Source organism: Macrotis lagotis, chromosome 2 (assembly GCF_037893015.1).
Source record: "Macrotis lagotis isolate mMagLag1 chromosome 2, bilby.v1.9.chrom.fasta, whole genome shotgun sequence".
Taxonomy (NCBI): Eukaryota; Metazoa; Chordata; class Mammalia; order Peramelemorphia; family Peramelidae; genus Macrotis; species Macrotis lagotis.
This window is the reverse complement of record NC_133659.1, coordinates 124,566,913-124,589,350: the sequence shown is the minus strand read 5'-3', so window position 1 is coordinate 124,589,350 and position 22,438 is coordinate 124,566,913. Positions and strand designations below refer to the sequence as shown.

At 37.5% G+C, this 22,438-nt stretch overlaps 1 protein-coding gene across 1 annotated transcript in view; it reads right to left on the bottom strand.

Annotated features, from left to right (window-relative positions):
• LOC141513164 (mitochondrial amidoxime-reducing component 1-like) overlaps positions 1–22,189 on the bottom strand; it is a 43,010-nt gene extending 20,821 nt beyond the window's left edge. Inside the window, exons 1-4 of the mRNA XM_074222715.1 lie at positions 21,894–22,189; positions 18,152–18,325; positions 12,990–13,152; positions 11,456–11,596 (exon numbers count right to left, since the gene is read on the bottom strand). Of these exons, the coding sequence (XP_074078816.1) occupies positions 11,456–11,596; positions 12,990–13,152; positions 18,152–18,325; positions 21,894–22,189 (774 nt within the window). The remainder of the gene's footprint in view (positions 1–11,455; positions 11,597–12,989; positions 13,153–18,151; positions 18,326–21,893) is intronic.
• Between the last annotated feature and the right edge of the window lie 249 nt (positions 22,190–22,438).

The window sequence follows — 22,438 nt, the reverse complement described above, 5'->3', positions numbered from 1 at the left end:
ATATAATTCTAGTCTAATATTCCCCTTAAAGACAGGAAAGCAAAAGAATAATCACTGAGTTATAACCATCTTCCACAAAGGCAGAAATCTTAGCCTTTTTTTTACAATCAATATTGATTTGTCCATATCCTCTACAGCTGAAATTATCTTTTGTGATGCAAAATATTCATCAGCCTTAGTAGTAATATTAAGCTGTACCCATTATTTGGCACTGTTTTTTTTAGTATTTTTATTTTTTCTAATTGTATGTAAATTTTTTTTAAATGTTCTTCCTTCTTCCTTTTTCCCCCTCCCCAAATTAGCTAGTCATCTGATATACATTATACATGCACAATAATGTCAGATATATTTCCATTTAGTCATACTGTGAAAGAAGAATCAGAACAAAAGGGGAAAAACGAGAAAGAAAAACAAAAAAGTAAATTTAGAAAAGTGAAAATAGTATGCTTAGATCTGTATTCAGACTTCATAGTTCTTTCTCTGGCTATGGATGGCAATCACAAGTCTTTTAGAATTGTCTGATCACTATAATGCTGAGAAGACTTAAGTCTATCACATTGATCATCAGAGAATGTTACTGTTCCTGTTATCATCTACAATGTTTTCCTGGTTCTGCCCACTTCACACAGCATAAGTTCTCTATTAATAAATCCCAAAATACCCTTGGTCCCTGTGGTCCAGCACAACCTGCTATACCCAAGTAGAGGAGTGCAGATATTTATAATACAAATTTTTATTTACTATTTTATTTGTTATATAAATACAATTCAATAAATATGTATTAAAGTGCTTATAATTTATAAAATCTACTTTCTATACAAAAAACCTGGAATATTAGACTATAAGTACCACAAGAGAGGCATAAAGAAAACACTAACAATACTCACGATAGAGAGTAATCACTTTCACTTTTAGCTATGGCAATTAGTTCTCATGAGAGGGAGCAGATGAGAGCTAAACCTAGAAGAATTTCAATTGGCAAAGCCTAAGGTAAGAAGGGTTATGTATAAAGGTCGCATTAGTAATTAAAAAAAATAAATCCAATTTTTCTGTCAAACATGCCTTATGTTGAAAAACAACGAGGGAGGGAGCAGTTAGGTGATGAAGTGAATAGAGCACCAGTCCTGGTGTCAGGAGGACCTGAGTTCAAAACTGGTCTCAGATATTTAATAATTGCCTAGCTTCGTGACCTTGGACAAATCACTTAGCCCCATTGCCTTAAACAAATAAAAAGAAAAACAATAAGGGAGATGAAACTTGAAGATAAGATTGACGCCTGAGGGTGTATTGTAGAAAGACTCAAAAACTGATAGAATAGGTTCTATCAACTGTATTCTTACACAAGCAGTAAGTATTTCGATAATGACCTGCTACAGAAATTTTGACCACATGGGGGCAAACTCGTCATAAAAACAATTCAATTTTAAGTAAGCTGAGCTGGAGATGGCTAGTGAGAAGACAGGTGACTGTTAGGCTAAAAAGTTTGGATTTGTATCTTGAAGATAATGGGGAATCAATGCAAGGAACAACAGAAATAGCAATAAACTTGGAGTGCTGAGCTAGGAGTCATGAGGCAGGAGCTCATGATGTATATAGATAAAAGAATTCATCAGAGATTAAGCAATTATATATTGGATAGATACAAGAGGGAGGAAAGTGGAACTGGGTGATAGTAATAAGAAAGAAAAAATAAATACCAGATATGAAGGAGAACCTGATATTACCTGGCAAGTTGTCAAACCTGGATGTCATACCTAGTTGTCATACCTAGGAGTATGATGGTATCATCAAAAGAAATATAAAAATAAGCAGAGAAAGCTATTCTAAATTATGGTAACATGCATTAGCTGTAAATCAAATGTTGGAAAAATGCATCAAAATGGTTCTCTTAACTGCATTCTTAAGCAAGTTATGAATATACATGTAAGTATAAATTACACCACATAGAAACAAATGTCATAAAAATCAATGGGTTCTGTTTAACTATGTTGTGTTTGAGGTACTGATTGTTCTTCAAGTGAGTTGGTTAACAGAGAGCTGGCAATAAAGATTTTGGAGTTTTCTGCATTAAAGATCATAGGAACAGTAGAGAACATAGAAGACCAAGGGCAGAACCTTGGACAATGCCCACACTGGAGAAGTAGAAAGAAGAAACAAGTGATTTAAAGTAAGTAATCTGGTTCTGCCAGTCAATACCTGTGAACTCATTTAACATCTCTAAGTCTCAGGTTTCTCATTTGTAAAATGAGAGACTAGAATGCATGGCTCCCTGTTCTAGATAAAGAAAGCTCTTAAATCATTTAATGTCTTCCAGTTTCCTCACCTATAAAATCAGGGAAATGGACTAGATGGTCATTAAGGTATTCCTGATTTATCACATCCAATCTATTGGCCACCAAGTACTTCTCCCTCCTTTCTCAAGGAATTCAATACTTAATTTGTAGATTTTCTCCCCATTTAAATTCCTACCCTTATACAAGGAGGCATATATATTGAGTTGTATACAGGTGGTGAAAGAAAAATAGTACTCTGGTGTGAGGGCACTTCATACATTAACCTGATATGGTGAAATCATTTTGGACCTCTTTGAGTATGAAGTACAAGAGCTGAATGCCATGACCTCTTAATTCTTCAGTTCTCACTGCCCAAGATCTTCTTCTCTTCTCCATATTGTTTATATAGAGGGATGATTTTGCCCTTGATTTTGACATTGCCCACAATTGTCCCATTCCATGTTCAAACCCTCAAAATTCCTTTATCATTTCATCTCGTGCTATGCTTTACCCCTCTAAACTTTTTCTTCATACTCACTAGGATCTTCCTACCCTTTAGTACTTTCCCAGATTATCATCCCTGCTCCCACTTCCCTTTCCTCCCTTCTCACTTTGATTTTTATGGTTAACCAGTTTAATTGACTTTATCTTTTATTTTTGGATAACTTGCCCCCTTGTATCATTATTATTATTATTATTATTATTATTATTATTATTATTATTATTATTATGTTTTTGCATCACAAAACTCTAACCGTATTATTCCAACCATTAGGTTCTGCTCCTACTCATTTTCTACTAAGGGGAAATAAAAAAATATATGCAACTGAGCTAATTGGATACACAACAAAATTATAGTTATATTATTTAATCACAACTTGGATCTTAAGGCACAAGCAATCTTTTTTTCTGGTTTTCCTTTTTTTTTAATTTATTTTTCCAACATATAATTTTTGACATTCTTTTTTTAAATTTTTCTCTCTCCCCACTCTAGGATAACAAGTAATCTGATATAGATTACAATACATGTACAATTAGGTTACACATATTTCCATATTGAACATGCTGTGAAAGAAAAGTCAGAACAGAATGGGAAAACCAGGTGAAGGATAAAATAAAAACAATTTTTAAAAAATGAAAATAGTATGCTTTGATCTGCATTCAGATTCCTAGTTTTTTCTTTGGGTGTGAATGGCATTTTCTATTGCAGGTCTTTTAGAATTGTCTTTGACTGTATTGCTGAGAAGAATCATAGCTGATCATTAAACAATGCTGCTATTAAAGTAATATAATGTTCTCCTGGTTCTGCTCACTTCACTCAGCATCAGTTCATGTAAGTTTTTTCAGTTTTTCTGACATTCAGTAAAGCAGTCTTTTAACTCCTATCCAAATGATCCTGAATACTACTCCTCATAGGCAGATACAAACATTCTCTTCTCTCCTCAAACTTTCCACACCACTCCTTGCCCCTAATCCATCATGGGAATCTCATTTTATATTTAATAAGAAAATATGACTGTAAGTGACATCTTCCCCAACTCTACATTAAAAAAAAAAAACACCGTGAAATTATCGCCTATTCACTCATTTTTAATACAAGCTCTGATAGAGATGAGTCTCCCTCCTAAGGCCAACATCCCCTACATGTTCCCTTAATTCCATACCTTCTCACCTTAGCAAACAGAATGATTCATAATCCTTTTCTTATAGATGTGCTGTTGCTGTAGTCAGCTCAAAAAGACTTGTGAGAATCCAGTGTTATATTTTCAGATACCACCTACCTCAGAAATCAGGGAATCAGTACAAATCAGGGCTTTGGTTTATTAATTAATTGTCTGGACTTAAAGTGTTAATATTACAGATTAATATTAAATGGTAGGTGTATAACTTTTCCCCCAATAAATATTTCCTTAAAAACCCTTAAATTATTCTATAAACAAGACTTGAGTTCAGCAGAAGGGCAGTAAAGGGAGGAAGTCATAACCAGACTGGAGACCTAGTCATTGGAGGACAACAGCAACAATAATTGTCATTTATACAGTGCTTTAAGATTTGTAAAGTGTTTTACATCCATTATCTCATTTAAGTCTTGCAATCTCTGTATCTTCCCTTCTCCAATTGTTAATGTCTCTCTTTCAGTTGGTTCCCTCATTCATGCATACAAACATATCTAAGACTCTTCCATCCTTAAGAAACCCTCATAAGTACTGATCATTTTCTCAACCTATTATTCTATATTTCCATTCCCTTTAAGAGCCAAACCCCTAGGAAAAAAATTGTTTACACTTTTTGCCTCCACTTCTTCTCACTTGGTTTTCAACCCCTTACAATATGGCTTCAAATCTCATTGCTCAACTGAAATTACTCTCCAAAATTATCAGTGATCTCCTTATTTTGAGTTCTGAGGACCTCTGCTCAATCCTTATCTTTCACAAACTGTGCAGCATCTGACATTGCAATAATTTTTCATCTCTGAGATTTCATGATATTGTTTTTTTCTTGGCTATCCTCCTACCTTCCTGATTCCTCCATCTCAATCTCTTTTGTTGACTCATTATCCATACCATGTCCCCTAACTGTGAGTGTACCCTAAGGTAATGTCTTGGGTAATGTCTCTTCTTTCTCTGTCTTTTCATTTGGTGACTACATTAGTTGCCATAAGATTAACATCTCTTTTTTTTGCAAGGCAAATGACTTGCCCAAGGTCACACAACTAGGTAATTATTGAGTGTCTCAGGCTAGATTTGAACTCAGTTCCTCCTGACTCCAGGTTAGTGCTCTATCCACTGTGTCACCTACCTGCCCCTTTACATCTCTTTAGATGACTCCAAAACCTCTACATCCAGCACTAGTCTTTCTCCTGAGGTCTAGTCACATATTCCATCTATTCACAAGACATTTCAAACAATTTATTCTATAGGCATCTCAAACTCAACATATCCAAAAATGAACTCATTATGTTTCTTCAAAACTCACTGCACGTCTGAACTTCTCCATTTCTGTCAATGGAACCACTATCTTTTACTCACTTTATTTTCCACTTTACTCACTGAGGTAACCTTAGTGCCAACTTCAACCTTAACTCTGAATTCTCTCTCACCCCACAAATCCAATGAGTTGCCAGATCTATTTCTAAAATTTTTCTTACATCCATTTCCTTCTCTTCCTTACCCCAGGCACTGCCTAAATCCAGGCCCTCATCAATTCTCATCTGAACTATTTCAATAGCTTCCTTCATAATTTATTTCTCTATCTTAAATTTCTCCCCACTCTAATCTATCCTCCACAGAGCTGCTGAAATATTTTTCCTAAAGCATCACTTCACTCTTCTACACAAAAAACACCAAGGGCTCCCCACTGTATCTATGCTGAAACACAAACTCCTGTTTGGCCTTCAAATCTCCTCACAACATGACCTCAATTTACCTTTCCTTTCTTTCTTGCTTTCTTTTTTTTTGCAAGGCAATGAGGTTAAGTGGTTTGCCCAAGGCCACACAGCTAGGTAATTATTAAGTGTCTGAGGCCAGATTTGAACTCAGGTACTCCTGACTCCATGGCTGGTGCTCTCTCCACTGTACCACCTAGCCACTCCTCAATTTGCCTTTCCAAACATATTGCTTCATTCCCTTTCCTTCAATTGGTTGTTGTTCTTCTCACATGTCACTCCAGTCTCATTTGCATGTCTTTGCAATGGTTATCTCACATGTCTGAAATGCATTCTCTTCATTTCTGCTTCTTAGAAACGTTTATTTCCTTCAAAACTGCTCAAGTGCCATCTTCTACATGAAGCATTTCCAGATCCCTCTCAACTGACAATGTCATTCTCCCTACATACACACTTATACAGAAATTCTGTAGGTATATTGTATATGCTTTGTGCTCACTTTATATAGCATAAACATATAGAACTTAGCAGGATGCCCAGCATTTAATAAATTTTTATGGGCTGAACAACTTACTATCCACCTCAATAGAATGTAAGTTTTACAGAGGTAAAGACTATTTAATGTTTGTCATTGTATATCTAGTACATAGTAGGCAGTTAATAATTGCTTATTGATTGATTATTTCTATCCCTAGAGCCCAGGCTCCCTATAAGAAGAACTGGTGATGGAAACACAGAAGGAAGGAAGAGTTAGAGAATATAAATAAAAAGGGGACTTTTGATGAGAGGAAGAAAAAGTCAGTGTCAAATATTATGTTGTTTATCCTCCATACTTGAAGGAGACCAATCAATTCAATTATAGTCAAATCAAGTATAGTCAAATACTATAGATAAGTCAAGAGAGATGAGTATTGAGGTCCACTGGTCATGTTAAAAAGATGTAGGGGATAGGATTCTAGACTTGAAGTCAGAAAAATCTATTTTGAATTCTGCCTCTGATACTTACCAGTTGTATGGCATATGAATAGTCTACTTCTCTGAGCCTCAGTTTCCTCATCTCTAATATGGGGATAATAAAATCTTGGAGATAAACCATAAACTCAAATGAAAAAATGTACATTAATGTCTCTTACAGGGCAGTTTTAATGACCCCTGATAAAGAAAAGTTTAAATAGAGTGGTGGGAATGATACTTAAACTACAAAGAATTAAGAAGAGAATGGATAATAAGGCCAGGGATATTGTAAGTTTGGGGAAAATATGCATGTGAAAGGAAAGTTGAAAGAACTATAGTTAGAAGGAGTCTCAGAAGAAATTGGACCCAAACCTTTCATTTAATATAAAAAGAAACTGAATCCAAATCCTCTAAACCCACAGTCAATGTTTCTACTAGAAACTACTAGAGATCTACTCAGGGAGGCAGTCTCAAGCAAATGTGCTGTGTTACCTTTGCATACACACACACACACACACACACACACACACACACACACAAAATATTGATTTATAAGCATAAAATAAGAATGAGTCCATCTCAATACTGTATTAACACTAAACTTGAAGCAGGAAACTCTACATTAGAGTCCTACAACACTAACTTCTACTTATATATCTAGTTAATTTAGACAGCATGTGAGTGAATGAGAAATGCTATCATCTATTATTTGTACAAAGGGATTTCTAATAGGCCAAGATATGGGGTGAGGGAAAATGTATAAAAGTGAAGCAGCAAGAAGTTTAGTTTTGGTGAGAATATAACAGAGGTAACATTACTGTTAATGTTCAATTATCCATGGGCTATCTGGACTTCTATTTGACAAGCAAGGAGACCTATCTGGGCTAAAGGAACTTTAGAGATTATTTGTTCATACTAAAGAGATCACACTAAAGATATCTCTAAAGATACTTTATAGATCATCTGGTTCAACTTTCTCATTTTACAGATGAGGTTAGGGAAGAGCCCAAAAAGGGAGTCTCTGAGTTTATACAGAGAATCATAGAATCATAACTGATTGATTTAATCAAGGGGGTAAGGGGTTGAGAGGGAATAGAATTATCTGTTTTGAAACTGAATTATCAAAGCTTCTCTCTTCCATTAGTCTTGGTAGCTAGGAATTAATGACAGAGTTCAATGAAGATGAGGGACAGAGAGGGGAAGAGAGAGAAAGAAAAAGAGAGAGAGAGAGAGTTTGTATGTAGAGACTTTATATACACAACATATATATATATATATATATATATATATATATATATATATACATTTTTGTGACTATAGATATTTTATATAGAAAGATAGACTCAGTGAAATCACTGTATAATATTTGACTTCCAACCTACTCTGAGAGTTACATTTCCTTAGTATTTCCATGCCTGGTATTACATTGACCTTTGGTAGAAAGAGTGCTGGATTAAGAATCTAGAGAGAAGTGGGTTTGAATCCTACATACACTACTGTATGGCCATAGATAGGTCACTTACACCTCTCTAAGACCCATTTTCTTCCTCGGTAAACTGTAGACAATAAAACTTTTATACCCTATTTCAAAGAGTTGTAGTGAAGATCAAAGGAAGTAATGTATATAAAGTGTTACATAAATGTTAAATCACTATATAAAGGTTAATAAGTATTATTATTATTACTATTAGATAAGGACAGGGGAAATAAGATAATAAGACACAAATCTAGTGCTTAATGAGACACTGATCCAGAGCGTGGTGGTGCCCAAGAGAGAATGAACAAAGACTACAGGAGTGGGCATTGTCAGTGAGAACTTTATTTTCATAACCCACTAAACACCTATTAAATCACTCCCCTGGGAGCAGATAAAACAGATCCTATTGTGCCTATTTTACAAATGAGGAAACCTGGGTTTGAGAAACATGATACTAAAGTTTGGACCTCACAATGCCTTTCCTTTCTACTAATAAGAGGAATCCAGGTAAGCTCTTAGAGATTGTATTACTAGAAAAAGCTTATAAAAGATTGTGTTTAAGATGGGATCATATGATCAGATTTCAAACTGGAAGGTACTTTAGAGATCATCTTGTTCAACTCTCTCATTTTACAGATGAGGAAACTGAGGCCCACATAGGTTATTAATGTCACAGAAGTAATAAGTGGTAAAAAACAGTATTGAAACCCAAGTCTTCTCCAAATCCTGTTCCCCTTTCTACTCCCCAACACTACTTCATCTGTCCACAAACTACAATCTCTAGAAACACAGATGACAGAGAAACTAAACAAATTGCGAAATAAAGTGCAATAAATGTGGCATTGATTGAACTTCCAGGTAGTATCTGACTGTCAAAAATCATCAAATATCTTTCTCTTTCACTCACATATCTCAGTAGTATCTCAGGAGTGTGGTATACTGTGGAAGAAGAGGCCAGAATCACCACCATGGTGCCAGAATTGAAGATACCCCATCACTATGATAAAAAAATCCTGAGTCATCCCAACTCAGGATATTTAAGTGTAATACAGTAAAGAGCCTAAGAATAAAGTTTATCTTAGTTGGAAAAAAATACCTGAAACATACACACCTGCCCCACTACACATTAAGTTCTCAAGCTGCCTTTGGAGACACTGATTTCTCTGACAATTGTCAAAGAATGACTTACCTTTTCTCAGCAATGCTGTGAAAGAACATTAATACACCTTTATGTATGTGTTTATAGCTATATATAGAGAGATTTGATAGATAGAGAGAGAGAGAGAGAGAGAGAGAGATACAGAGTACTCAAAGATCTTACAACAAACTCTTCCACAGAGGCAATTTTAAATATCCTCATTTTAGAGATGAGGAAATTTGGACTCAAGAGAGATTAAAGGTACTTTAAGCTGTTTCCAAGCTCCTTATTTTACAGATGAGGAAATTAAGTTCAATAAAAAAAAAAGACAAGTGACTTGTGTATGGTCAATCAACTAGTAAGGATTCAAATCCAGGTCTTCCTGACCTTAGTTAGTAAGCTCTCTACAAAGCCACAATGACTCTTATCTTACCCCTGGCCACATAAATACTAAGTGGAAAAGTCAATATTTAAATTCAAGCACCCTCACTATAGAACCTATGCTCTTTCTTTTTCTTTTCTTTTTTTTAGGTTTTTGCATGGCAGTGGGGTTAAATAATTTGCCTAAGGTCACATAGCTACTTAATGATTATGTGTCTGAGTCCGGATTTGACCTCAGGTCCTCCTGACTCCAGGGCCAGTGGTCTATCCACTACACCACCTAGCTGCCCCACCTGTGGTCTTTCTATGCTATAATGACTTTCCAGAAAATAGAGAGGTTTGTTTAGCTGGTTCTCTGCAGTCTCTTTCATATCTTAATCTATAATCCTACAATGTTAGATCTTATGAGATACAGGCAAGGGAAAGATGACAGATACATCATAGAGTAGAAGAAAGCATCTTCCTACCAAGACACCACTCTGTGTCCTGGCTTTCCAAGAACCTACCTTAAGAGGAGGTACCTATTCTGTTTTTGAATTATTAATTCTAAAAGTTCAGACTCAATATAGAAATATATGAATATATATATGAATATATAAATAGATGTGAATAGAGTATTAGACTTGGGGTCAGAAAAACCTAGGTTTAAATTCCTCTTCTGAAATTAATTGGCTGTGAGACCAAGAGGAAGTCATTTAAATACTCAATCTTTGTTTCTACACTTGAAAAATAAAGATGATAATACCTGTAGTGTTTTTAGGTAGGTGTCACAGTGGATAGAGTACTGGTCCTGGAGTCAGGAAAACCTGAATTGAGATTTGGCCACAGTCACTTAATATTGTATTATCCTGGCTAAGTCACTTGACCTCTATTTGCCTTGGTTTCCTCAATTGTAAAAATAAGGATGATAACACCCACCTCGAAAGTACTGAGCAAATGTTCTATTATGGAAGATGAAGAATAGGGTGTTCTCAGTAAAAAAACTTACACGAGCAGATATAATGGGAAATGTACCTTATACAAAGTAACAGCAATATTGCAGGATGATCAGCTGTGAATGACCTATCTTTTCTCAGCAATGTTGTGATTCAAAAGAACTCTGAAGGACTTATGATAACGAATATGATCCATCCCAAAGACAGAGATGATGGTATCTGAATACAGATTAATGCATTCTATTTTTCTTGAAGTTTCTCCTTTTTGTATGTGGAGAGGGAACTATGTTTTTTACATCACTATTGTGCTAATGTTTTTCATGATAACATATTTTAACCTGTATCAAGTAATTTTCTTTCTCAGTGGGGGGCAATGGAGTGGGAGGAAGGGAAATAATTTGGAGCTCAAGGTTTTAGAAGTGATGTTGAAGCTTGTTTTTGCATGTAACAAAGGGGAAAATAAAACAAAATAAAGATTTTTTTCAAAAAGCACTTAGCAGGGGTGGCTAGGTGGCACAGTGGATAAAGCACCGGCCCTGTAGTCAGGAGTACCTGGGTTCAAATCTGGTCTCAGACACTTAATAATTACCTAGTTGTGTGGCCTTGGCCAAGCCACTTAACCCCATTTGCCTTGCAAAAACCTAATTTTAAAAAAAAAGCACTTAGCATAGTGCCTGCCATAGAGCAGAGACAATAAATGTTTGTTCCCTTCATCCTGCCATACCTACTTCAGGATGTTTTTGGCTCAAACTGTATGATACACATACCAAAAAAAAAAAAAAAAAAAAAACCAAACCACTCTAAGTTATATCACTCAGAATGATGATATAGTCAAACAGTTAAAGGTGGAAGATCTGGAACAAAAAACAGAAGATTCAAGTCAAAGAATAAGTTAGACATTATTTTTTTTACCTCCTCATGAACCTTGCATCCCGAAATCAGTATATTGGGACGGAAGTTGTTTGCTTTAACCTTCTTCTCAAGCCTGGAATTGAGATCTGCCAGTGAAGCCTCAGAGAGAATCAAGAAAGGACTGGCATCATTGTAAGCAACCTGCACAATGAAGAAGGGGGGGGTAAAATAATTAATCTGAAATGCATAAACATGAGTTGCCCCAAATTTGATTACCATTATTACAAAAATAAATGTGCACTGTATTTTTTTTACTTCTACAGTTCCTGTAAGAGAATAAGAAATCATCTAAAAGTCAATCTTTCACCAATTAGTTATATGACTATGGGGCAATTAGCCCATTTCTGAGCTGCCAGATTGGGGACTGACTAGTTATGCGTTGACTATATTGGGAATTCTTTTTTTTTTTTTTTTGGCAAGGCAATGGGGTTAAGTGGCTTGCCCAAGGCCACACAGCTAGGTAATTATTAAGCGTCTGAGGCCGGATTTGAACTCATATATTCCTGAATCCAGGGCCAGTGCTTTTATCTACTGGGCTACCTAGCCACCCCCCCCCCATATTGGGAATTCTTAATCTATTTTTGTTTCGTGGATCCTATGGCAATCTGATGAATCCTATAGATTGATAAGAATAATTTTTTTAAATAATTGAAAGAAATGTTCACTTTTAGTTAGAAGTTAGTGAAAATAAATGTTCACAGAACTATTGCCCTAAAATCTGTCCAGTGATTCTGAATGAAGCAAACTCTAAGGTTCCCTCCAGTTCCAGTATTTAAAATATTTATCAGAGCAACAGTTTGTAATTGTCCAACATCCTTTGCACTAGTTAAAATATGGCAGTAATGATTCATCTAATATTAATAGGTACATGGTGTTTCTTCAGCTCAATTTTGTTACAATTTTTATTTGTCTTCAGCCTTATTTCTTTGAGAGTCAGTCTGATTACTTTAAACTGAGTGAAAAACTATATAACACACAGGTTGCAATTCAACACAACCTGTGTTTTATAGTTGCTGACCATAGCATTAGAATTTTGTAATCAGAGTGAAATTTCAGGATGGGATGAAAGGAAGACAGTTAAAGATCAAATAAGATAATATTTGTAAAAGCTCTTAGCACACTATCTAGGACATAAATATTTGTTCCCTTCCTCTTTTCCTTTTTCTTCAGTCTTCCACCCCTGGATGGAGACACATCCAATAGCAAAAGAACAAAAACATTACCAATTTCTTTATCTTCAAAATACATCCTTAACTCAGCTCTAACAAGAATAAAAAGACGTCTAGAAGCTTAGGGGAGATAAAATTTGAGGTGTTCAGAATACAAACCAGCAATCAGTGATAAAATGACAAAAATGGTATTTCTAAATCATTTCCCATGCATTCCAGAGGCAATGTGGCTATTCTGGCAAACTCCCATCATGGACATAACACTGGTTTAATGACCAATAGAAATTAAGCAACATTAATCTCAGGAATCTAAGAAGAAAATCATTTACAAATTGATATATCAAAGGAAATCATTCTCATCTAACCTTATCTATAGATCGGAAAGCATTCACTATTTGTTTGCAATTTCTTGGCTGCATGTGAGGCTCAAAATGCACCAACCGATAAGGCTGAGTCTTCAGAAAGCTGGTGATCCATTTGGCTGCCTCATCACCACAATCTCTTCCTTCTATCTCAAGGCCATGAACTCTACAGGAGGCAACAAAGGCAAAAGTTAGAATCTGGAATTCATAAGCACACTTTTAAAAAATGATACATGGGGGCAGCTTGGTGGTGTAGTGGATAAAGCACCAGCCCTGGAGTCAGGAGTACCTGGGTTCAAATCCAGCCTCAGACACTTAATAATTACCTAGCTGTGTGGCCTTGGGCAAGCCACTTAACCTCGTTTGAGTTGCAAAAACCTAAAACAAACAAACAAAAAATGACACATCGCACAAAGATGGATTCTTTATTATTACTATTAGTTCTTTCTTCTATCCTCAAAATAGTAACTTTGCAATCCAAAGACAGGTCAAGAGGGGATTCAGAAGACTTGAGTTTTAATCCTGGCTTTGACAAGTCATACTACACAGGTACCATTTTATGCTTCAAGATTATAAAATAAGAGCATGGAGTATTGAGTAATAACCAAAAAATATATTAAGCACCAGAAACTGTGCTAATGGTTCTTTCACAACATCTCTTGCACCCATCCCCTTCTCCTCATTCACATGTTCACCAGTCTAGTTGAAATCTTCATCATCTCTAGCCTGGTTGATTATAATAACCTCCTATTTGGTTTTCCCTCCTCTTTAATTCACCATCCACATACCTGCCAAAAACAATATTCTTAAAACACAGAGATAACCATGTCATTCCCTTCCTCAGAAAATTCTAGTGGCTTTTGGGAAAAAAATAAAATTTCTATGTATAGTTTTTATTTAGAAAATCCTTTTACAATCTAGATAATTTTCCAATCTTATTACTGTCCCCTTACTCATGCACTTTACATGACCAATGGTGGTGGGGCAAAGGATAAAACCCCGGCCCCAGAATCAAGAGGATCTAGGTTCAAATCTGACTTCAGACACCTGATATTTACTAGTTATGTGGCCTTGGGCAAGTCAACAAGCCCTAATTACCTCACATTCAGGACCATCTCCAGTCTTCCTGATTCATATCTGGTCACTGAACCCAGATGGTTCCAGAGAAGAAAGTGAGACTGGTGATTTAGCACAGTCTCCCTTCACTTAAATCCATTTCATCATAATGTCATGGCATCACCACCCTGATGTCATGGTCTTCTTCAAGAATGAAGGACAAAACAAGTACCTCCACAACCCTGACACTGTGCTTGGGTCTTGTGATACAAAGATAAAAAAAGAAAAAAGAAACAATCCCTGCTCTAAAAAAGCTTTCACAATAAAAAAGTGCTCTCTCTCTCCCCCTTTGTCCCAGGCCATTACTACACACACACACACACACACACACACACACACACACACACACACACACTTTATTCACCAGAATAATAACTTTTGTCTATTTAAAAAAAATAACAATAATAAAATAAAATTTCCACCAAAGAACTAGGGCAACAAAGTATCACAGTGACTTAAAGAGTTGGGCTTAGAGTCAGGAAACCCATTTTCCTCCATTTAAATCTGACCTCAGACACTATCAGTAAGACCCTAGACAAGTCACTTTAACCCTGTTTGCCTCAGTTTCCTCATCTATAAAATAAACTAGAAAAGGAAATGGCAAACCACTCTGGTATCTCTGCCAAAACCAAAAACAAAAATGGGGTCACAAAAAGTGAGATACAACTAAAAACCAACTGAACACAACCTCCAAAGAATAAAGAATCAGGGTGGCTAGGTGGCGCAGTGGATAAAGCACCAGCCCTGGAGTCAGGAGCACCTGGGTTCAAATCCAGTCTCAGACACTTAATAATTACCTAGCCTTGTGGCCTTGGGCAAGCCACTTAACCCCATTTGCCTTGCAAAAAATAAATAAAGAAAGAAAGAATCACCAATGCTGTAAATATTCCAAAGAATGAACTATAAGCCATACCAAAGAATGTTTGTGATAATCATACCACCACTGGAATTATTTCATAATCACCTAAGGGACTAAATAAAGGGTATTCATTTGAAGGTACAGGATCCAGTGTGTTCAATCTACTGCCAAATTACCTTACAATCACATCTTCTACAGTTCCCCTCATTAATCTCACCTGGACTGTGCTATGATATGTTTTATAAGTCAACTAACAGAGCTGATAATGAAGAGAGCAGAAACAAGAGAACATTGAATACATTAACTATAGCTCTGTGAGATGATCAAATGTGATCAATGCAACTCCTCTCAGCAGTTCAGTGATCAAGGACAATCTTGAGAGAACTCTTAAGGAAAATGCCATTCACATCCAGAGAAAAAACCATGGAGTCTAAATGCAGAGGCAAGCATACTTTTCTCACATTTTAAAAACTTCTGTTTTTCCTTTCTTTCTCATGGTCCCCCCCCCCTTAGTTCTAATTCCTCTTTCACAAAATGATTGATACGGAATTATGTTAAACACAATAGTACGTGTACAATTTTTACCAAGTTGTTTGCCACTATGGGGAGAGGGGAGGGAAGTATTGGCAGTAAAAATAATGTGGAACTCATAAACTTGCAAATAGATGAATACTGAAAACTCCCTTACATGTAATTAGAAAAATTAAATAAAATTTCAATTAAAAAAAAGAAGCCAACTAACAGTATTTTGAGTGATGAAATGTTAACCTATCAATAAGCATTAAAGGGTAGCTCATTTTAGAAAGAAGATTTGGGAAAATGGGGAGGGAGTCAAAGTAGTTTAAAAAGAGGGGAGATTAAGCAATTAAGTATCTCTAGATGACAGTTAATAATTGCCCTAGCAGGATTTACATTTATCTCAAATGGGGAGGGTGGGGTGGGGAGAAAAGAATTTCTATCCACTTGCCAACAGTTCCCATAGTAACCACTCTACAGGCACTTGCTGTTTACACACACACACACACACACACACACACACACACACACACACATTTGAAGTACATTTGATGAAGAGAAAAGACCCTTCTAACTCCACCCAAGTGTAGAATGAAGCAGCTGTAGATTTAATCTGAGAACCATGGAATCTCAAAATCTAAAAGATTCAGAGACCAACTGATACAACCCTTCCCATAATAGAACTACAATATCCCTGATAAATGGTCATCTAATTTCTTCTTAAATATCCCTCCTTTGGGGGAATCATTACTCTAAACCACAACTGAAGAACTTTGCTCATTAGCAAGTTTTTTCAACAAATGGATCTTCCCCCAAATAGCAGGAACAGATGTGATTAAGTCTGCAAATAAGGCCAAGAGCACAAAAAAAAAAAAAAAAAAGCCTGGGCCTGGGCCAACTGGAATACAGAAAATGAACATATACTATCACCTCAATTATGACCCTCATTTCTATTGACCTCTTTCTTAGCCTGGTTGTGTTGTCAGAGATCATCACTCTACTGACAAAAAAATAAATAAATTAAAAATCAAGGACATAATATTTGTAATATATAATATACACATAATATATATGAGAGTGATATTCATCATAATAATAGCACCCAACCTTTATATCATGTTTTAAAATTTGTCAAATGCTTCACATACCTTTTCTCATTTGATCATCTGATTCAGAGGAAGGCATGGTTAAACAGCAATTTGTTAAAGAAAAAAAGACATGAAAGAATGAATGGACTGCAAACTCAACATGAGTTAGCAATGCTATGTGGCAGCCTCCCAAAAAAGACTAATGCATTCTTGGGCTGTGTTAAGAAAGGCATAGCTTCAAGAACAAGGAGGTGATAGCAGTAGTTAAGACTACATTTGGCCACTCTAGTAGTTTACTTCCTTGTGTGTCACAGTTCAAGAAGCCCATTGATAAGCCTGAGAATATCCAGAGGAGGGTAAACCAAGATAGCTAAGAGTCTGAATTTGTGCCCTCTGGGGATCATGTTGAAGGAACTGGAGAATACCAAGAGGAAGCACACTCAATGTATTCAAATGTATGGAGGGTTGACAGAGGGATTATTACACTTATTTTGTTTGGTACTAGAAGGCAGAATCAAGAGCCATGGAAAAAAGCTGCAAAAAGGGGAAAAACTTCTAAATCAATTAGAGTTACCCCATAATGGGAGAAGGAAATAACATAACCATTCCAGTATCTTTGCCTGGAGTCAGACCAACTGAACAACAACATATTAGGATAAATGGCATTGCAGATCTTGAAGCAGGGATTGGTTGACCATTTGTCTGGCATACTATATTAGAGATTTCTTGAGTTGAACCAAATAGTCACTGAAATAGCCACTTCTAACATTCAAAATCAGTGATTTTGTGATCCTCACGATAATCTTCTGAGATAGCTATATTGCTAATATGTTTCTGAAGCAGAATACAAAATCAATTTTTACTTCCTCTAAGCTAAATACTCTATCAACTGTACCCTAGGTCCTAAACTCAACATTCCCCAACACCAATTCCACCAAAACAAAGAAAGAAGTTTGACCTAAAAAATCAAATTTTAGCTTGGAACATAGGCCTCCACTTCTTTTTGGTAGCAAAAACATGGTTGTAGGGCAAAAATAAATAGAAAGTATTATTTTCTTTGGAATTCCTAAATAGGAATACAAAGAACAAGTGGAACAAAGTCAGAAATGATCCTGACCTCAAGAGGAATACTCAGAAGCTCTATGAATTAACTAGAAATCTTTAGGAAATAGTGTGTAGGATCTGATTACATATCTTACTGGATGAAGGTTTCACTCAATGAGAGCAAACTCAACCTTTGTCCAAAGCAGTTGTGTGTGTACAGAGATCCTTAGCCTTAACATTTGGCTACTTATAAATGTTTAACCTTTCAGGTCAAAAAAGTTTACATGAGATCTTGTAGAGCCAGGAAAATTTCCTGTACAAAGAGATTATTGGAGGTCAAATTTCATTAAAATAGCTCCAAAGGTATGTTATTTTTATACCTTTTACCTATACCTGGAAATTATTTTGTGTATCTTCTTCTACATACTATAGGTGTTCCAAAAATTCTTCAGTGAACTCTCTTCCATAAAGTTTCTAATTCACTGAACACATCCAAAATAAGTTCCAGAAAGAAAGAATATTAAAATTACTTCCCACCTCACCTGCACTTCTGCACCATATTGGTGGTAGGTGCTTTGATGGGCAGAAGCAAGTCTTGGGTGTAGGCTGCACTGAGGATCAGGGAGTCATTTTCACAGGTTAGGGAAATTAGCACCAGACGGGGCTCCTGTCGAGCAGTGACCATATTCCCTTCTTTATTGATGATGAGCCAAAACCTATGATCAGAGTACGGCAACAGGAAACAAGTGAGATAATCAGAACACAACCATACAGAGCTCTGGGGCTATATTTCATGGGGAAGGAGGAGAGGAAAGAGGGAAAGAGAAAGGGGAAGAGGAGTAGAAGGAGAGGAGGAGGGAGAAAGGATACTATATAGTAATGCTATATGGTAATCTCTTAGATTTCAAGGACCATTGACTACCAGTAAATGAATACTTAGCTATAAAGCTCTATGAGCCGCTTGAAGTTATGGAAATTCAAAGGTAGTATCAAGAGATAACATATAATGATGAGGGAGAAAACTACTCTTGGGAGTTAGAAAAACCTATATTCATGTCCCATTTTTGATATATTCTAAATGTACAACTATGTACAACTATTCTAAATGTACAACTAAGCCCTCAGTTCCCCAGAGTGAATTCTAAAATAGTAAGTTAAAGGTAAAATGATCCATATGTGATCTTCCTGAAGTCAGAAAGACTCATCTTCAGACTGTGAGACCTTGGGCAAGTCACTTAACCCTGTTTGCTTCGTTTTCTTATCTGTAAAATGAGCCGGAGAAAGAAATGGCAAACCATTTCAGTGTCTTTCACAAGTAAACCTCAAATGGGAATCACAAAGAATTGTCACAACTGAAATGACTGAACAACAACAATGTAATCTGTATAGGTGGAGGGAGATTTCACACTGAAAGTTCCTTCTAGTGATGGGATCAGCTCTAGATCTCAGATCCACCTCACAATTGTATGATAAAAATTCTGAGAAATAAAATTCCAAGCATGAGTCAGTTTATTAACTAGGTTATTGTTATTGTTGTTCAGTCATGTCCAACTCTTTCTAACCCTGTGGAATATAGCACACCAATACTGTCTGTGGGGCTTTCTTGTCAAAAATATTGGAGTTGTCCTTCTCCTGTAGATGAAGTTAACCGGAGGTTAAGTGACTTGCCCAAGAGACACACAGCTAGTGTCTCAAGTACTATTTGAACTCAGATCTTCCTAACTCCATGTACAGCACATTATCCACTAGGTCACCTCCATTAGCTTGGTCAGCAATAACCAGTAACTTAGGTCTATGGCCTCTCAATAACCAAAGCCCTCTAGTGAGGGAGGACAGGGTCTTTTATGGTGATTAATAGGATGACAGAGCAAAATCTGAACAACATAGATGTGTCTTCTGATTGGCCAGAGAATAAAGATCCTCTGATATCAACTTAACATTAAAATTATTTGGACAGCTCTTTTTGAAATCTCTCTTTAACCACCAACTTTTGTGTGACTTGGGATACAAAACAAGGTAAAACAATCCCAATTGGTAGACATTTCAATGAGGAGGCAGGATAAGTGTCATCTCATCTCTTCCCATTACATCCCTGGGATATGAGATCAGGTCTCAGGTGACGGCAACAGTTTAGTCTGCAGATGATGGAACTTGCTATAATAGCAGAGAAGGGAATGGCAAATCACTTCAGTATCTCTGCCAAGAAAACCCCAAATGGGGTCACAAAGAGTCAGTAATGACAGAATAATAGCAGCTATTCTTGAAGGGTATTTGAGGCCAAGAACTCCTAGCTTTGGAGACAGGATTGTAGAGAGCAGAAAGTGAGTGAGGATAGTTTCACTGAAAATAAAATTGCACATTTGAAGTTTGTATGGACACCTTTCTGATAAGGATATGAGGAAATAATTTGGACAAAAATATCCCCATCCATTGTTTAAAGTGATATTGCAGCAGTAACATTCATACTAGGCTCATGTGACAGAAATATGGTCAACATATTCAGGACTATAAAAGATAGGTCTTATATAATTCCCAGAAAATTCAAAGGATATAATCCTGTCCCTAACTCTCTCTATCCGAACTCTCCATCTCCCAACATAATATTTACAACTGTCATTTGAATTTTTTTACTATGATAATAACTAACTCCCTTTGTTTCTTATAGATAGCCAAGACAAACATATAATCAGAGAATCCTGGAAGGAAGTTTAAATATCATTTAATCTAATCCCCTAATTTTATAGATGAAGTAACTGAAATCTAGAAGAATGAACTAAATTGTCCAAGATCACACAGGTAGTAAAATTATAATATCATGATTGGAACTAGTCCTCTGACTTGAAATCCAAAACACAGCTTCTGTTGCATCATACTAAACTCCTGAAATTAATCGTTATCCAAATTCTGCAATTTGATTTTCCAGAGCAGATTATCCTTTCTTCTTCTCTTGGCTGCTCACCTTTCAGTTCTCTTACTCCTCCACTGATCAAAGGAATGGGAAGGGAGGAATGGGGAAGGAAGCAGAACCCAGTTTCTCCATTTTCCTATTTCTTCCAAAGATGTAAAGGAGATTGAAAATAATGGTTGAGAAGCTGAATCTGTGGTCTTGTCATTATCCCAAATTTCACGAAATGAAAGAGCTTAGGAGTTAATTATGAACTTAATTAACCAGAATGGGTTCTTTCCAGTCCTCAATCAGAGAATCTCCGTTCAAGGATAGAGTTTAAAATGCAGGCAGCTGTCCAACAGTATCCAAAATAAGAGCCCTGGAAGGTGGCGTCAACGTTGTCTTTACCCAGTAGACTGTAAGCTCCTTAAGGGCAGAAATTGCTTTGAATTTTTTTTAAAGATTATTATTGTTTCTCACCCTTGGCATCTACAAGGAGGGTAGGACTGTTGAGAGTCAAATCCAACCTCTTTATTTTACAGTTAAGGAAAATGAGGCCCGAACGGTTAACGATTTGGTCAGTGTTACGCAGTCAATAAATGTCTGGGATAACATTCTAATTTCCTAACTTTATGTCCAATACTCTACCTACTATGAAACTAAATGAATGTTTGTTGACTAATAGATTAGGACAGCTAGACAGAGCAGTGGCTCTGGAGTCAGGAGGACTAGAGTTCCAACACGACTTCATACACTAATTAGAGGTGTGACCTCGGACAAGTCACTTAGTCCTGTTTGCTTCAGGTCCTCATCTGTAAAACAAGCTGAAAAAGGAAATGGCAAGTCATTTTATTTTGCAAAGAAAACCCCAGTCGGGGTCATAGAGTCTGACACGATTGAACAGCATTGATTGGTTTCACCCAGCTGGGATTGCTGGGCATATGGGGTAGAGAGAGTGGCTTGCTTTCACAAAGTCCCCTTTGGCTGTATTATTCATCATTGCTAGGAACCTCGTATATGTAAATCCCCAATGAAACTCAAAGATCTTTTGGAGAGTTACTTAAGGCAATGAGGAACAATTAAGTGACTTGCCCACACTCGTGTGAGAGAAATGACTTGAATCCACGTCTTCTGGACGCCAAGGCCATCTGGTCCTCTAAACGGTGCCTAAAAGGTGCTCTGAGGGCTGAGGTGATTCTTTAGTTTCCAAGTGCTCAATAAACATTGAACAAAAGTGAATTTGCCTTCATTCGGATGCAGGAGGTACTGTGGGGAGGAGCAGTAAATGTAAACAGCCGGTCCCTGCCCACTAGGTCCTAGTGTCCTGGTGCATTTTGCCTAGGGATGTAGCCTCCTCTCCACCCCTGTCCACTCCCGATCCCAGCGCGGGACGGTACCTGTCCCTCAGGTGGCCGCTGCGCGGCCCCAGCGCGGTGCACTCCACCTCGTTCAGGGGCACCCCCTTGCAGGACTTGATGGGGTAGATCCAGAGTTGCGCCACCGTGCCCACCTGCTGCAGCCGCCGCCGCCGCCGCCGCCGCCGCCGGCCCCTAGAGCTCCAGGCGGCAGCCCCCAGAGCTGCGACCGCGGCCAGGCCCAGCGCGGCCGCCCCGACCACGGCTGGGAGCGCAAGGCCGGGACGGAGCTGGGGGCGGCCGAGCCCCGAGAGGGCGGCCGAGGCTGCGGCGCCCATGGCTGGGGAGGGAGAGACGGAGGCTGCGCGCTGTGGCGGGGAGGAGGGCGAGGACTGCTCGGGAGGCTCCCCGGCGCGCCCCGAGGCTGGGCTACTGGCCCGGGCCGGGGTGGGAGGCGCGGGTCCTGGCCAGACGCCCCGAGTGGGAGGGGAGAGCCCTGCACCCGCTGGGCCGCCTCTTAGAGCAGAGCTCTGCCCCCGGGCCAGAGAGAGCTGGCATTCTCCAGGAAGGAGGGGGATGGGCTTTGA